The sequence below is a fragment of the Juglans microcarpa x Juglans regia genome, chromosome 7D, assembly GCF_004785595.1.
Source record: "Juglans microcarpa x Juglans regia isolate MS1-56 chromosome 7D, Jm3101_v1.0, whole genome shotgun sequence".
Lineage (NCBI taxonomy): Eukaryota > Viridiplantae > Streptophyta > Magnoliopsida > Fagales > Juglandaceae > Juglans > Juglans microcarpa x Juglans regia.
Window position 1 is genome coordinate 11,249,502 of NC_054606.1, and position 18,132 is coordinate 11,267,633.

The 18,132-nt window shown below is 37.9% G+C and overlaps 1 protein-coding gene across 1 annotated transcript; it reads right to left on the minus strand.

Annotated features, from left to right (window-relative positions):
* Positions 1–1,041: 1,041 nt before the first annotated feature.
* On the minus strand, positions 1,042–11,437 carry LOC121238834 (general transcription factor IIH subunit 2). Its single transcript, XM_041135884.1, has 5 exons — positions 11,123–11,437; positions 10,580–10,870; positions 9,428–9,889; positions 8,800–9,175; positions 1,042–1,606 (listed from the first exon to the last, which is right to left on the minus strand). Exons 2-5 carry the CDS (start codon positions 10,862–10,864, stop codon positions 1,458–1,460), a joined length of 1,272 nt encoding a protein of 423 aa, XP_040991818.1. The 5' UTR covers positions 10,865–10,870; positions 11,123–11,437; the 3' UTR covers positions 1,042–1,457.
* Between the last annotated feature and the right edge of the window lie 6,695 nt (positions 11,438–18,132).

Consider the following 18,132-nt stretch of genomic DNA (forward strand, 5'->3'; position numbering starts at 1 on the left):
CTCTCTCTCTCTCTCTCTCAAGCAAATTGGAACCCCATAAAAGTATGGTTTTGATTTGTGTCATCTACCACCATTTCACAGCAATGGCTTGCAAAACTTGGAAACCTTTCCAATGCTTACTTTTTTCCATCATGAATCGGACAGACTTATCGGTAGCCATGATAAGCCTGATTAATTTCTGAATTTTCGGAAACTGTTTGGATCCGAAATTTTGGAATGTATCGAAACTGAGAATGCCATCTGAATTGATTATACAGTATCCCTTTAAGTCAACTTTATGGCTTCATGTGAACCTTTTCAACCTTTGAGATTGTTAAGAGTCACGATGGGGGAGTTGGGTCTCGGGGGTTTGTTAAAATTGACCGTCTTTTTTAAGTGTTGTTAGAGTCACTAGTGTAAATGATTTTTTCTTATTCTGTTAAAAGAATTTTTTAAACATCCTTAACTATTAATAAAAAATATATATTTACTAATAATCAATTCCTTATTCATTAAGAAAAACTATAAAAAATATATATATGTAGAGGGTACATTTGGTGGGCACATTTAGAAGTCTCCTTTTGAGTTTATAGCTACTCTTGAGAAAGTGTGAATATCAGATCTTTTAAAATAATGGCGAGAATGAAATATGGATCTTCGGATGTCATTGTAATTGGATCGATAAGCTTTTGAGTTTAAAGGTAAGATCATGAATTAGGGATGGAAGAGTGTCCGGAAACGAGTTTTAAAGGCAATAGAAAATAGTCTGCCAAAAACACCGCAATAGCTTCAACTCTCTCTAAAATCTATAGAGGGCACTCGAAAGCATCAATGTTCCAAATTGTCAACAAAAGCAACATCGGCAATTTCTTCCAGGAATCAAAAGGAGCATCCAATGAAATTAAACCAATGCTTAAAATGGTGACCTCAATGTTACAAAGAGCATCAAAACAAGCCAAGCTAAACATTGAAAATCGTGGTTCATCACCATGTGAAACAATCTAAGATAAACAAAAGTTCACCTATGATATTCTAAAAGAGAACTTTCCGCTAACAGGTAAGTGATGAAATCGATTGCTACTGAGGTACATTCAATTCCCAGGAGACATCAAAGAATACAAAGCTTCAAGAGTTAAAACTTTATTTCTTAGAACTTAAAATGAAGTGAACAAATAAAGAAATACCATAAAGAAAATACAGGCGGAAAAATAACCAACTTGGTTTCTGTCCACGGTGGGCCCAATGACCACTCTCTCTCTCTCTCTCTCTTTCGTACGGCCATTATGCATCCCTTCTTCAAAGATGAATCAAGGCCATACCTGTGTGCCCAAATTGACGGGTATTCTGGATGGTTCCAAAAGCGCACACTTATTTGTCTTGTGACTTTGGCTTAGAATAGTTACCAAAAAAGACCCTGACTTCGCGAGTGAGGAAATAAAACTTTTTTGGGGCAGCAGATTTTAAAATCACAAGAACCATCATTCTTCACTGGCAATGGCTGACTTGGAATGCCTGAAGCTCTCACAACCAGGGCAATTATGCAAGCTCTCATGAATGTAAATGTCACAATCAAGGCAGAAGTGCTGTTTGCACTTTGGGCATTTAACACGAAGGCCAGGTTTGTTTCCTGTGTCAAAATTAGGTAATTGAAAATGGGACATGCCACACACTCAACAGACAAATATAGAACATACAAACTTCAGGAAAGAAAAAAATAATCAAGGAATTTTTTAAACTTTAATAGCTAGCCACTTCAAAGATTCCAGTAGCTTAGCTTATATTAGTCTATCAGTTCTTTCTTTCCTTTTTTTTTTTTTTTTTTATAGGTATTCAAAGATATTATATTCATAGAAATAGGCAAAACCTAGGTACACATGAAGTATACATGAAGAAAGCCTAGCTAGAGGTTACAATAAAAAGAAGAAGATCATAGACACTAAGTCCGTTACAAACTATAGCCCCCACCCATAAAAACTGACTTAAAAAAGAAAACTTTAAGCTCATCCATTGTTCTCTCTTGATCATTGAAACATCTAGCATTTCTCTCCCTCCATATACACCAACACATGCATATTGGTGCCAATCTCCAAACTACCGCTACCTAAGAATTGCCGTGTAGTCCTCTCCAGCTTGCGAAGAAATCCACCAATCTACAAGGCATAACCCAAGACAATCCGACTCTTGAGAAAAAATCATCATCCCACATAACCTTGGCCACCTCGCAGTGTAAAAGCAGATGATCAACCGACTCTCCATGCTTCTTACACATACAACATCAATCTAGGACAATAACCCGTCGTTTCCTCAAATTATTTGTAGTGAGAATCTTGTCCAAAGATTGTAGACAAAAAAAGCTGCTTTTGAAGGAGCTTTCGTCTTCCATATGTTCTTCCACGGGAACATAGACATTCTGGAGCTCGTGAGCTTTTGATAAAAAGAATTGAAAGAGAAAATACATTTTTTAGAATGATTCCAATGCATCTTGTCTCTGGTGTCCCTTGGAATACTTGCGGAATATAATGCCGCAAGAACTCCGTAATAGACTCCAACTCCAAATCTTGGCTGCCCTAATGAAGTTAATATTCCATTGAGGAGTGCCATTTGAAAAGACCAGAAGGTTAGCAATCGATGCCTACTTTACTCTAGCAAGCGCAAAGATGGCAGGGAAAATATCTCGTAGACAATGGTTACCAAACCATATATCAAACCAAAAAGGGGCACGAGAACCATCGCCCACAACAAAATGTTCATGTCCTTGGAAGGTCCCCCAAAGGCTCCTAATGTTTTTCCACAAACCCACTCCATGAGTTCCTCATACTTCATTCGAACACCATCCTCCCCAAGCTTCCCCAAACTAAGAATCTATAACAGACTTCCATAAGACCTCCATTTCATTTTGGTACCTTAACAACCACTTACCCAAAAGAGGTTGATTGAATTTCATCAAGTGGCGAATCCCCAACCCTCCCCCAGAAATTGGGGTACAAACTGTTGACGAATTAACCAAGTGGAATTTGAACTCTTCCCCCATACCACTCCATAAGAAATCCCTTTGTCGCTTCTCAATGCGGTTAGCCACCTTTGTGGGAAGCGGGAATAAAGACAAAAAATAGGCGGGTAAGTTTGAAAGAAAGCTTTTAACCAAAGTCAACCTACCACCTTTCGACAAGTATAGCCTCTTCCAAGTAGCCAATCTACGCTCCACCCTTTCGACTACATCATTCTAAATCCTTTTAGATTTAAATGAGGCACCTGTCGTTCCCCTGGTTTCTCTTCCTCCGATTAACGATATAACGGGTTCAACAGCAGATTGGATTCTGAATAAAGATAATGGGTTTCTACAAACCCTAGGACTTTCATATGGAGAACAAGGAGAATATGAAGACCAATTTAAAGCACCACTTACTGCAATCGAGGTGAGTCACAGGCTTGAAACCAAAGGGTGTTAAAGAATCTATCTTGGGCAATCAACTACGATACCAAGGGAGCTAGCTCAAGTCGAAGGAAAGCTAAAGGGAGGGCTTTGTGAAGATGTTCTCGTAGTGGGATGTTTGGGTAGAGGATTTTTTCACGGAATTTAAGGGATGGGGTTAGGGAGGTGTATCGATAGTTTTCCAATTCGGGCTTTGTGTATTTTGGATAGGTTTTCATGGGCTTTTGGGTCATTAGGGGCTTTCTTGTATGGGCTAGGTGTTTTTCTTGTATACCTCCAGTATACTTGGTTACTCCTATTGATATATATATATAATATTATTACTTATAAAAAAAAAAATGAGGCACCAACGGTAAGCCAAGATACTTCATAGGAAGCAAAGATATCTTGCATCCCAAGGTAGTAGCTAAAATCTCCACATCGGGGACAGCCCCCATTGACACTATTTCCGACTTTGCAAGGTTGATGCTCAAACCTAACACAACAACAAAACAAAGGAGTAGGCCCTCAAGGCTTGAACTTGTCCAAGGTGTGCACCACAAAAGATAAGCGTGTCATCATCAAATAACAAGTGAGAAATGTTGAGATCGCCATTCCCCACCGAAAAACCATGTAGTAACCCACCGTCCACTAGGCCCTCAATCATCTTACTGAGAGCTTCCATGAAAAAGAAGAACAGTAGAGGAGAAAGCGGGTCTCCATGTCTCAGGCCATGAGAGGAGTTGAAGAAACCCATTAGTGAGCCATTTACCAAGACATAGAAACAAGCTGAAGAGATGCAAAATTCTATCCATTTTTGTCATTTTCTCCCAAAACCACATCTTCCAAGTAACTAAAGTAAGAACTTCCAGTTGACATGAGCATATGCTTTCTCCATGTCTAACTTGCAAAGTAGCCCGAGTTCTTTAGATTTCAATCGACCATCCAAGACTTCATTTGCAATAAGTACCGAGTCAAGAATTTGTCTACCTTTGACAAATGCATTTTGCGACTTCGAGATTAGCTTTTCCACCACCGAGCTTAATCTATTTACTAACACTTTGAATAGAATCTTGTACATCCCATTCACAAGACTAATGGGGCGATAGTCTCTCACATCCCTAGACCCCCACCCTTTTAGGAATGAGGCCAAAAAGGTGGCATTGAGACTCTTTTCAAATCTAGCATTAGAATGAAATTCATGAAAGACTTGCATAATATCTTCCTTGACCACCTTCCAACAATCTTGAAAGAAACCCAAAGTAAACCCATCCGGACCGAGAGCCTTATCACTTGCCATACCTCTGATAACATTGCCTACTTCCTCTTCTGTAAATGGCCTCTCTAACCACCCTGCACTCTGCTGGTCTAGTGTGGAAAAAGACAAACCATCCACTCTTGGTCTCCAAATGTGGTTTTTGATTACCATCTGATCCGAAGAAGCTGCCCCATCTACCATCAGTATATCCATAGCATTGTTCCTCTTGTGAGAGTTAGCCATCCTATGGAAGAATTTTGTGCATTTGTCCCCCTCCTTAAGCCAGAGTACCACTGATTTTTGTCTCCATGAAATCTCCTCCATCAAAGTAAACCCTTTCAAGATCAGCAACTACCTGGCTATTGCGAATTTTTTCAGGTCAGAAAGGGTTCTAGCCTCCTCCTCGCCTTCTAGACCCTGTAGTTCCTCCATAAGAGAGCACTTTTGCTGAAACACATTGCCAAAAACCTATTCATTCCATTGCTTCAGATCATGTTTCAACGCTTTCAACTTTTTTGCCATAATGAAGCTTGGAAAGCCTTGAAAACTATAGGAAGTCCATCATTGTCTAACCCTGTTTACAAAACCGTCAGTTTTAAGCCACATATACTCAATTTAAAATACCTTCTACCCCCTTGGATGCCTCCGCAATCTAAAATGATGGGGAAGTAATCAGAGCATAAACGGGGTAATCTTCTTTGAGCTACATTCGGGTAGTGTGACTCCCAATCGGGAGTTAGCAAAAATCTATCGATCCTCAACCAAGATGAACAATCACGGTTGTTGGACCAGGTAAACGTGCCTCCTGATAGTTGAATGTCCATGAACTCCTGTTCTACAATGAAATCAGAAAACTCTCTCATAGCTGGAGTGATGTGAGAAGCACCCGACCTTTCGCTTGGAAAGCGAGATGTATTAAAGTCCCCCCCCCCCCCCCCAATGCAACTTGGTAGCTCCCACCAACTAATGACTCCCGCCAATTCTTCCCACAAAAACCTTCTCTCCGAATCAATATTTGGGCGAATGCCCATTTGAAGCCGTATTCTAGATTAACAAAAGAGCATGCAACCGTAAAATCACCCACAAACTCCTCCACCCTTGTATCAAACATAATTAGAACTTCCTCAAAAACTCCTTTTGATGGTAGGTAAGACCACCCGACATGTCCTCTCCATAGGCTGCGAACTTTGTCTTGTAATAGCTTCCAACTTAGTCTCTTGAATGTCGCTTATTAGGATCATGCAGCCCCTTCACATTCCACGATAATATTTTTAGCTTCATGGGACAACCATTTTACCCCTCCTTTTACAACGCTCCCGAGTAGAGCTCTTCTCACCCCCATCCTCTTTCATTACCCATTTTAGCCTATTGAGTTCTCTTTCCCTTTTTTTTGGCCGAAGCCAAGGATTGATCAAACTTGGATTGGGCATTCACAGCCTCTACAACTGTAAGTAAGGCCATAAATTCAGCTTCGAAATCCCCGTAAGAAATTCCTACCATATGCTTAATGTCCATCGCTCTTTGGATAACCCAATCTGACACATTGGGATGAAAGGAGTTGAGGGGAGTATGTTCATATTCCCCATCCCTATTAGCCGTAAACAGAACCAAAGAGCTTGAGTTTTCGAAAACACTAGGCTATTCTGCCATCTCCAAACCCATAGAAACAACCTGATCCAACACCTAGACCAATGCCTTCGCCGCCAAAGGGACAGGAAGCAACCCAGAAGGTGTCGGTGGCACTATCTGTGCCACCACTAGGCCCGAAAGCTCAGCTAAATCGGCGTTCATCGCCATCAAACCACTCCATGTCAACGCCGGTAGTGTCTTCGCCTTCAGAGAGTCGGTAGATAGGCCAGAGCATGCCGGCGACCAAGTCTGTGCCACCTCAATGGGTGGCGGCCCACCCATAAGCTCCCCCGTGCTCCAACGAAACTTTCTAGGTTTGCACAGGACAATTGGCTTCATTGAGGGTTTCCGTTGCATGGGTTGTCGTCGCATGGTTCTCTGTCGCTGTGGCTGTTGTCGCTTGGGTTGCCGACGCAAGGGTTGCCGTCTTGGGCCCAGACACGGCACCAGCCCACTCAAAAAGAGACTGTGGTTCGACGTGACAGGTGGCACAGAAGAGACGTCTTTGACCACCTCACATGACTATTTCTGTACCAACTCCGGCGCTGAAATGTACTTCTCAACACTACATAGGCTGTTTCTCTAGACTCTGCCGACACACTCCCATCGACCCCAAACCTCGCCGACAAACCCACTCCCATCGACCCCTTGTCACACGGCTGATTTCGTGCAGATTCCGGCAATGAAAAGCAACTTACGACACTATGCAGGTTCGGCTCAACAACTCTAATCCCTACCGACGCCAGCTTCGGCACCCCAGACCTCACCGACGAACCCACCACCATCGACGTCGACCTCTAACCCCTGCCAATGGTGGAAGTTGAGGCCCACGCGACGACGACGGGGTTTCTCATTTTGCAACCCTACGTCTCCAAGTAGGCTTCATAGCCTGGGCCTGAGAGACGGGCTAGGCCTGCGATTGAGGCCCATCAGAAGCCACACTCTTGCCCTTAAGAAAGCCTTCTCCCTGGAGCCCAGTATCATTATCCGGCCCATTAAGAGAGCCTTCTCCCTGGCCCATTACGAGAGCCTTCTCCCTCTGCAATCCCTCCTCAACGGAACGTTTTAAAATCCCCATATTAAGTTGCAAACACCCAATTTGCGTCTCCATCTCAACCAAAGCATGCAACAGAGTTGCCAAACTTGGCCCCAACAGACGCCTGCCCAAACTTGCATCTTCACAAAGCTGCGCCTTCACCAGAGTGGAAGTAACGCATGTCCCCTCTGCAGGTTTTGGAGCTTGAGACAAGACCTCTATACAAAGAGAAGACTTGGTGCCCCTGCAGCGAAGGAGGCATCCATGGGCAGCTCCCTCTGTTATTCCCTCCCAAAACAGAGGAAGTTGCAGAAATTTCCTTCAACAACTCTCCAAAATTCCTCCAACCTACCCTTTCCTCCCTTCAGGTATCACTAGTAAGTCGTGTTGTTTCTCTTGACCGAACTCCAATAAGGAGAAAAAGCTCCCATAAGAGTTACACTGCCTCTACACCACCAACACCTAAGAACCATTTCTTCGCAATCTGAGGAAAACAGAGGGTCCCACAAAAGCAACACCTTCCTTCACCATGACAGCCAGCCATCCCAACAAGTCTTGGTCAATGAAAATGTGATTCACAGCATGACAGCTGCTCTCAGCGATTCTCCACCACCTTGAATTCATCTTCTTAAACTCAAAACACTTTTGATCAATAATAACATTCCTACTAGATCCCATCACAACACAACTACTCATAAAGTACTGAAAAAACTGAGCTAAACAACACTGGTCTCAACCACCGTTAGCAGAAGAAAAACACCAACAGAAAGACACAACATTTTTCCTCGAGTGTATGGAGAGAAAAAAACTATATCAAATTCTTACCCAACATTTTCTTTCCTTTCTTTCTTTAGACATCATTATAAATACGAAATCGTTCCACAACTTGTCCACTCCTAGTTCTTGTTTCTATACGTCAGACCTGACCCTTCTACCCATAGGCTATAGCCTATGATGTTACAGTATGACAAAACTGAGGCACTACAACACTATCCTAAGGGTGCAAACTACGTAGACTTATCTCATCTTTCACGAAACTTAAATATAAATTATTTGTATAATGTAACTAATTAAAAAAAAACTTGTGGAATGTATATCATAAATATGTCCATGAGAAATCTATTACTCCAAGGTTTGTGGGATTCAAAAATACCAAAATTAGCTGCTAGATTTCTTCTAAATCTCTTCTCATTATTTCAACTAGTCGGAGACCTGCATGATGTGCACTAAAAACTAAATTTATTGAATAAAAAATGTTATATTTTACTAAGTTAGAACACCTTGAAGCATCACACACAACAGAACTTTTACTAAAAGAGTATTTATGCTGCCATTTTGATATCCAAAATTCTAAGTTAGTCTGTATAGAGAAATAAGATTCAGTTGCACATGCGTGCACACGCATGCGAGTGATGGAACATCAGCTTTACTAATCATAGAAGATCATTGCAAAATTTTATATTTTCTTCCTTGACAACTACTTACCAGGATTTAGAAGACTTTGTTGGCAGCCAAAGCAAGATCTTGGTGATCTGTTATGTGCATCATTCAGAAATGATAGAGGCACCTCATCAAATGGAACTACTGGAAAGAGATGATGATATGATCTCGCCAAATGGGGTGAAGAAATAAGTGTCAACCCACATACTCGACATTCAGTAGGTAACTCGCATACACGCGCTTTGCATCTTGGACAAGTGTAACCCCCTCCAACCTTAGCCTCTTTGTGACATGAACATATTGCTATAGAACTCTCTGCTGCTCTCTGTGGGAACCCCATCTTTAACAAATTAGCAATGGCAAACTCTGCTATTGCAGGAGGTGGGGGAGCATGTTCCAGTATTAACTCTTTCAAGTGGGGCTGCACCAAAAAGAAATAAGTAAATATGATAACAATATAGTAAGGAGCAATTAGACACCATAATTTCTCATAGCAATGTCACTTTCTTGGACCCCTTTAGACTTAAGTGGATTCCAATGAAAACAATCTTTTGTTCCCCTATAAGTTATTACATCATCTAGATGGCAGTTGTGCTCACATTCCTTGATACTACAACTAAATCATTTCGGTTCCAATGTAGTCTGTAAACACCCACTACTTAGTTGATCTCACCTCATCCAATGCAACAGAGTACGAGCCCCCAGTTTCTTGGCACAGATGTTTGCATATAAATAGTTCTGCAGAGAGACCAATAACTGAACACCTAATTTTTGACTTCTTGCACTTTTGGATAGTCTCCATTATATCACCCGGATCACAAGTACTGAGAGCAGAGTACAAGACAAGAACTTCTCGATGACCATATGATGGAATCTGTTTTAGATGGCCATGAACAAGGTCCAGGGCATTCTGTAGGGAGGACTCACCAGAGCACTCCAGTTTACCCATCAAAGCTTTCACATGGGATTCGGGACTGCCACCGAGCTCTGTTAAGCACTGAGCAACCCCATCTTTTACACTCACCAGACCAAGCTGACTAAGTGGATTCTGGTCAAAGAACTCTCTAATAAAAGCTTCAACGAGTTTTGCAACCACGACCATTCGGCTTGGCCGAAAATCTGTCTCTCCAGCTGCCTAAACATATAGGAAGGAAAATCAAAAGAGAGTACGGAGAATAATAATTGATCAAAAGAACTGCAAAAAACTAAATCCTTGTCTTCTAATCTACTATTGTCATTATTCTGCGGAGATATTTATTTTCAAAAGTACTATTCAGTGCAGTTAATTCCCAATTACAAGCCAGATTTCTAGTACTTTAAGCAGTTTTTATATGTTTGACATGCCTTTTAGGCTTATGCATTGTCCGGCTCACAATAATCCATGAGAAAGCATATACTGCTGGATTGCATATTAATTTGAAAGTTATACTCAATTCAAAGAAAAAAAAAAGCATATGCCTTTTAGGTTAGAAATTTATAAATGAGAAATTTCAAGTTCACTGAAGAACTTTTAGATACTTTGGATGATAAATCTTTAAAGGTTCAGAAAAATGTTACATAGTTTTGTAATCACCTGGATACGGTCATTAGCCTAAGCGAACATAAATGGAAACCCCAAAAAAACAATGAAGCAACTCTTACAATTTAAAAGCGAGTATTTACTGCAGAAATGCACCTTATTACCTACCCCACTAACTTCATTTCTCAATGTGTGGAATTGGAACCAATACATTCTCTCTCGCAGATCATATTGGCGATCACAGTTACATAAATGAAAAGGAATTACATAGAATAAAAGAGCAGTCGAGTGATATGAATTCAGTACCCTTGAGAAATCGATAATAACGAATAGATAGCGAATAAGGCCCTTCTGGATACGAGCAGTAGTTGCCTGGGAGGAAAGGGAGCGAATGCGTCGGCGATACTGAGCATGGTAAAGTATCTTGTTATCAATGGGGCGAAGAAGTCCGGACTCATCCTCTTGCAGAGATTCCCATGACCTCTCATCTGCGTAAGTTATCTGCCACCCATCAGGGCCTCCACTTTCCTCATCCTCATCCTCATCTTCCTCTCCCCCTCCATTCCATCGTTTTCCATCGCCATTGTTCATGTTCCCCTAAACCAAAAAAGCAGATTTTGAACCAAACAAACTTTTATCAATAGAAAACTTTATCATATAAAAAATAAAACGCTAAAACTGTACTCAGATATGAAATTTAACCGACAATAATAACATAAATATCCATCGAAATAAAATGAAACATTTCGTGGCAAAGCGTTCGATGAAAAAACGAATCGAGCCTAAAGAGCGAACACATGTGAAGGATGAAAATAAAATTAAATGTTGTGAAGAGAAAAACGATGATACCTGTTCGTCCGAAGACAAGAACCCTAGAAAGAGATTCTTTGGACTTGGAAGTGTGAGTGGGTGAGTATTCCTTGGGCGGCGACACAACTCTGCAGCCGCATGACATTCGAGCAAAGTAGGGCTGGTATTTAGCGCGCCCAGTGCAATACGTACGTGTGACACGAAATAAAGGAAAGCACAAATCTAAACGGAAGCCACACCTACACACCCTCCACATAAGCAAACTGTGAATTGTCATTTCTACCCTCAAAATTTAAAACAGCAGCTCCTTTCCCCCCGTCGCCGAACGCTTTCTTCTCAAGTTCCTTTCACGTTAGTTCCGGCGACCAATACACCCCCCCCCCCCCTCCCCTTCTCTCTCTCTCTCTCTCTCTGGTGAGTCTACCTTTATGTTTTGCTAATAAAACACTCTAATTTCAAAAAATAAGTAAATAATGGAATGAAGCTTAACCGTAGAGTCCACTTCTACCCACTACCAAACGTCCACACTCACCCTTAAAGAAAAAATTCTCCAAGGCCGTAACGCAACAACCTACCATTAAATCCCATTAACAAGTCGTTTACTCCCACTGAAAACATCACCAAGTGATAAAACTTACACAGATTGCATCGTGACAAAGATAAGAGATGGATCTGTGAGAAGAAATCAAACGAACGAAGCCGATGGATCTGTAGGAAGAGGAAAATAAAACGTAGTACGTGCTTCACCAGCGCTGAAGGTCACGTTCTCAGCCGGTTCTTCCTTAACGTTCTCAGCCGAAGGTCAGACGATTGGTTTGAGTCTGCGATAGTTCCTCAACCGGTTCTATTTTTTGCAGATTTCTGCAGAGATTATTTTTTTGTTTTGAAATTTAAAAAAAATTATTTTTTATTTAAAAATTTAAAAAAATTATAATAATTAATTTAAAAATATTTACATTTAAATAATATTTAAAAAAATAAGTAGAAATGAAATAAAATGAAAATTATTTTTAAACATTTTCTTAGTAAAACAAACATTACTTAAATAATAAAAAAAGATAGATGATAAAATATATCATTTCTCATCTCTTGTGGAAGAAATAATAAAAGATCTAGAGTCATGTTTAATAAGTCAAAGAAAAATATTTAAAACAATTTAACGTTGCAAACTTTTAAATAAAACATTTATATTTTGTTATCAATTTTAATTACTTATTAATTAATAAGTGCTAACGTATAGTAGATATTTTATTCTTGTATACTAACAACTTAAAGCATATATTAATTATCTTCTTAAATAGATTCATTGGAAAATGTATGTAATAATGTAAGTGCGTAGACTCGAAAAAATAAGTTGACTCAACACGAACCCTGACTTGACAAAACTCAAATGACATGAAATGAACTTGAATGACTCATTTAATTATTCAGATCGTGTTGTATTTAAAAAATATCTCATTTTATCTTATTTTATTTAATAATTATAATTTTCTTAACTTTCAATATAAAATAAAATAAACAATTCAATTTTTTTAAATTTCAAAACAAATTTAATATTAAAAAATATATTTTAATAATATTTTATTCAACTTTTTAATTTTGATCTCAACTCATATCATGTCATCTCATTTCTAAAAACAAACGAGATTTAATTTTCCATGACACTAGCCAAGTAACCCAACGAGAACTCAAAAGATATGACATCAATTGTCACTCCTAGGGGAAAACAAATAAATGCCTACTTCTAATCAACCCCAAGTATCTATGATCAATGAACAAATATTAAAGGTAAACGATCTGACTTAAATATTCTACTAAATATTTTTCACAATTTTAAATTTATTTTATAACAAAAGAAATTACATTAATTAATTTTCAATTTATCAATTTATACCGTTGTGATTTGACTGTCTTACACATTAGACTCCTTTTATGCTAGACCAGTAGGAAGGCATGTGCTCGGCTGATATGAACCCATAAGAATGAAATCTCTTGAACACACAATTAATTTAAAAATTCATCTAAGAAAGTCAAAATTAAATCAATTGATGGAAAATCTAGATCCGATGAGAACTCATTTCAAGAATCTAGATTATATTAAAATCTATACCCATTGAAGAATCTGTCTGAAGAACCCAGATTATAAGGAGGAACGCCACAAATGTTGTGATTTACCTTTGATAAGTTCAAAAGTTCAATAAAAAATAAGAGGAGTAAACTCAACTCACAAATAAAATTCGATATTGTCTAAAACTTCAAATGAGGCTACAAAGAGTATTTAAATCAAACCTAATTAAAACCCTAGCCAAACTAAAACCCCTTTTACCCAAAATACTCCTAGATGAATAGCGTTGCGACTACAATAACGTGGCTATAATAACGCTACAGTAACATCTTGAAACTCTAGTTTCTAAAAATTAATTTTCTAAATAAGCCATTGGCCAAAATACAAGGCCTTCTCGAAAATCCTAGTTCATAAGAAGTAAGACATGTGGGCCAAGCATCTTCAAGCCCACTTATTTTAGACTAATAAAATAAATCATTTAACCAAATTGGAAGCCTCCAATAACAATAGGCTCTATCTCTAAGTCATGTCTTCCACAGCTTGAATTAAGTGAATCAAAACTAGTTCTCCTTCTTTCAAGCCCATCTTGAGTGTTGGGCTCTTGCTAGTTTCATCCCAAGTGGATTACACCAATCTTTGCATTGCTTCCTTGATCTTCTTAACTCTCGATCTTGTAATTGGCTCATCTGGAACTTGTAAAGAATCTTTAAAATTAGGCATACCTTGATTCCTATCATTTCTCCTCTCCTCAAAAGGATTCGACCTCGAATCTCCACCTGCATCAAAGGGAAAACTGTTAGTAATATTGAAAATAGCAGAAATATGAAACTTACCTGGAAGATCCACTTTATATGCATTTTCATTAATTTTCTCCAAAATTTGAAAAGGTCCATCTAAGCTACTCTTGCCATCAACAAGTAAAAGCATCAAAACTAAAGGAGTTAGTGGATTAAAACTATAAACAATTTCAAAAAGAGAATAAGAAATAGTAGAATGCAAGGTTTTATTATATGCACGCTCTAATAAGGGCAAATGATACTCCTGCAAACGTCCATGTAACAATTCAATGAATGGCAAATGATACTCTCACAGACGTTCATGAAACACACCTAAAGCTTTCCTTACACTAAAAAATAACCACTTCAATTATATGCAAACTCAATGAATGGCAATCAATACTTCCGTAAACGTTCATGCAACACGTTAATGAATGACAAATGATACTTCTACAAACGTTCATGCAACACGTCAATGAATGGCAAATGATACTCCCACAAACATTCATGCAACACATTGAAAGTTTTCCTTACACCGAAGTTACCCAACAAACCACCATGTCTATCAACAAAAGCAATTTACGCATAAAACTAGTAGGCACACAAAATCTATTCTCTCTAAACAAGTATCAATCTAGTTTATAGAACTTACCAAACGATACTTTCTCACATGTTCCATACACACTAGCAAAGTCATCATCATTAGCATGCAATTCCTTATCATATTCAAGTATCAACAATTTTGCATCTAAAATGAAGACAAAAACATACCTTTTTACTAAAGCATCAACCACAAAATTTTCCTTACCTTTTGTGTACTTGATTACATGAGGAAAGATCTCAATGAATTGCACCCAATTGGCATGCATTCTATTCAACTTACCTTGTCACTTCAAGTGCGTCAATGATTCATGTTCTTTAAAGAAAGGTTGGGTAGGGATTGTCACACCTAGTACAAAATCAATGTAATGATTTATCTCTATAATATGTGGTAATCCACTAAACACACCGTTAGGAATCTTGACCTTATATCCCTGTAAGAAAGAAACAACAATACTACGTAAAGAGTCGTTAAATTCGTTAGTATAAAAGCTTGTCTTAGTATAAAAACTCACTTTAGTATAAAAATTCACTTTTGTTTTTCTATTTCTCTCTGCAATCTCTCTTTCTTTTTCCTCTCGTGACTCAATTCTTTTTTCTTGACTCTTAACCACCTCTCTATTTTCTTTTTCACTTTCACTTTTTCTTGATGTTTTGGCCTCATTCTCTTTTTTCTCTCACTCTCTTTTTCCTTTTCACTCTCTTTTTTTCTTTCACTCTTTTTTTTGAACTCTTGGAATCACAATTATTTTTCAATTCGTTCTCTTTTTTTCTTGTTGTTTCAGCCTCACCCTCATCTTTTTTCTCTCTATCTCTTTTTCGGCCTCACTATTTCTTTTTTTCTCATTCTCATCCTCACTTTTTAGTTTCAGTTGGTCCCCATGGACTTGTGTTTGAGTTAAATGAGCAATTTTGATTATTTTTCCATAATTTTCAAAACTGTACATGTTCATTAACCCATCATGGATCACCTTCCTATCAAACTGTCACGGCTTCCCCAACAAAATATGGCCAGCATGCATAGGCACTACATCATAAAGCACTATATCCAGGTATTTTCCAATTGAAAAAGAAATTAGCACTTGTATATTTACCCTAACATCCACACAATCACTTAACCACTGCAACTTATATGGTCTAGGGTGTTTCAAGGTAAGTAAATTCAATTTTTCAACTAAAGTAGTGCTAGCTAAATTTATACAACTCCTCTTATCAATGGTCATACTACATACATTGTTGTTAATGTGGTATCTAGTATGAAAAATGTTCTCGCTCTGTTGCTCTATATCATCCATCTTAATTTCTGTGTTAAGTGTATGCCTGGCAATAAAAGAATCACCATACCCTTCATTCTCATACTCATTTTCAACACTAAACTTATGTCGCCTCCTATCTCTCTTGCCCTGTAGATTTCTAATTGTCGCATCTTGATGATCCATCATATCCCTCATTTCACCCAAAATCAAGTTTAACCGCTCAAATTGTTGTTGTATTGCAACACAAAAGATGAGTTATCTGTCATTCCCTTTGATGATGAGCCACTCCTATGAGACATCATAATGTGTTACACAAAAAGAATGTTAGTGGAAAACCTCACATACTCCCTTATGTGTTTACACTCGAATAATGGCACCCCACTCGTGTTTCACTCTTGATTGATTTTTTTCCAATTATTGTCTCACACTGATATAAACCCGCAGGAATGAAATCCCTTGAACCCACAATTAATTTGAAAACTCCCCATGAAAGTCAAAATCAAGTCAATGGATGGAGAATCTAGATCCGATGAGAACTCGTTTCAAGAACCTAAATTATATTAAAATCTAGATCTATTGAAGAACCTGTCTCAAGAACTCAGATTATAAGGAGGAATGTCACTAATGTTGTGATTTACCTTTGATAAGTTCAAAAGTTAAATCAAGAACTAGAGGAGATAGACTCAACTCACACTGAATAAATTCATCAAATTTCATAAATTTCTTAAAATGAGGCTAAACCTAAACTAAATTAAAACCCAAGCCAAAATAAAGCCCTTTCTTCCAAAACTACCCCTAGATGAATAATGCCGCGACTACAGTACCACAGCTACAGTAACTCGCTACAGTACCTCATTAAACCCTAGTTCCTAAAAAGTAACTTTCCAAATATGTCCTTGGCCAAAATACAAGGTCTTTTCAAAAACCCTAGTTTATAAGAAATAAGACACATGTGGACCAAGTATCCTTAACCCCAATTATTCTAGACTAATTCTTATAACTAATAAAATAAGCCCTTTTAATGAAATAAATAAGTCCAAAGCCTTCAATCACATAATCATAATGATAGACCCTAATTTATGTTGCATTGTTCCATAGCTTGTATCACGTGAATGATCACTGGATCTCATTCTCTCAAGCCCATATTGAATATTCGGCTCTTGTTAGACTCATCCCAAGTGGATTGCACCAATCCTTGCATTGCTTCCTTGATTTTCTTAGCTCTTGATCTTGTAATTGGCTTATTTAGAACTTGCAAATGATTTTTTTCCAATTATTGTCTCACACTCTCTTGCCTTTTACCTCAATAGTTTTTCTGCTCAAGTTCTTTTAGAACTAGTTGAACTAAATCAAGACAATACAACCTTGTATTATTCCAACTAGTAATATAAATCCAAGAAAGAAGGAAGGAATAAAATAACACGAGATTCAATAAATTTATACGAGAGAAAGAGTGATTATTAAGTAAGATACAAACTAGAAAGATGTATTCAGCCCCTTTGATGATAAAACTCAATCAACAAATGTTTTTTCTTTTCTTTGTTGTCACTATGTAGCAACTTTTGAATATGCTACATTTTCTTATCTTCTTCTTCTTCTTCTTTTTTCTTTTCTTTTCTTTTTCTCTTCTTCTCTCTAATTAAATCACAAATAGCAATACTTAATTGTGAAAATCAAGTAATTGAATTCAAGCACACAACATTTGACAATGAAATATAAGAGAATCAATGGAACGGCACTCTAAGCAATTGAAAAACTTAGAGATGCAAGAAACCCTAGAATTTTGAAACCCTATGTGATGCAAATTTCAGTCAAACCAAAAACCCTAAGAATTTCGACAGCCTACTTTTTGTTTCTTTTTTTTTTTATTTTTTTTTTGCAATCCTAGAACAATGAAACCCTATAAACAAAATTAAAGATACAAGAATTAAAAGATAGAATCAGATCTAATTGGAAACCTTGCTCTGAATACCAAATGATATGAATTCGTAGAAATAAAATATCTTGAATCCACAATCAATTTGAAAACTCACCCAAGAAAGCCAAAATCAAGTCAATGGATAAAAAATCAAGACCCAATGAGAACTCGTTTCAAGAACCTACATTATATTAAAATCTAGACCCGTTGAAGAATCTGTCTCAAGAACCCAGATTATAAGGAGGAACACCACAAACGTTGTGATTTACCTTTGATAGGTTCAAAAGTTCAATCAAGAACAAGAGGAGTAAACTCAACTCACAAATAAAATTCAATATTGTCTAAAACTTCAAATGAGCCTACAAAGAGTATTTAAACCGAACCTAATTAAAACCATAGCAAAAATAAAACTCCTTTTATCCAAAATGCCCCTG

What these genes read in the sequence shown, in the direction of transcription:
- LOC121238834 (XM_041135884.1), bottom strand. Translation starts at nt 10,864, where the DNA reads ATGAACAATGGCGATGGAAAACGATGGAATGGAGGGGGAGAGGAAGAT. An exon ending in TTATTATCGATTTCTCAAGG is followed by an intron (nt 9,890 to 10,579) that starts GTACTGAATTCA and finishes CTATATGTTTAG; the next exon opens with GCAGCTGGAGAGACAGATTT. An exon ending in ACAAAGTCTTCTAAATCCTG is followed by an intron (nt 1,607 to 8,799) that starts GTAAGTAGTTGT and finishes ATTTTGACACAG; the next exon opens with GAAACAAACCTGGCCTTCGT.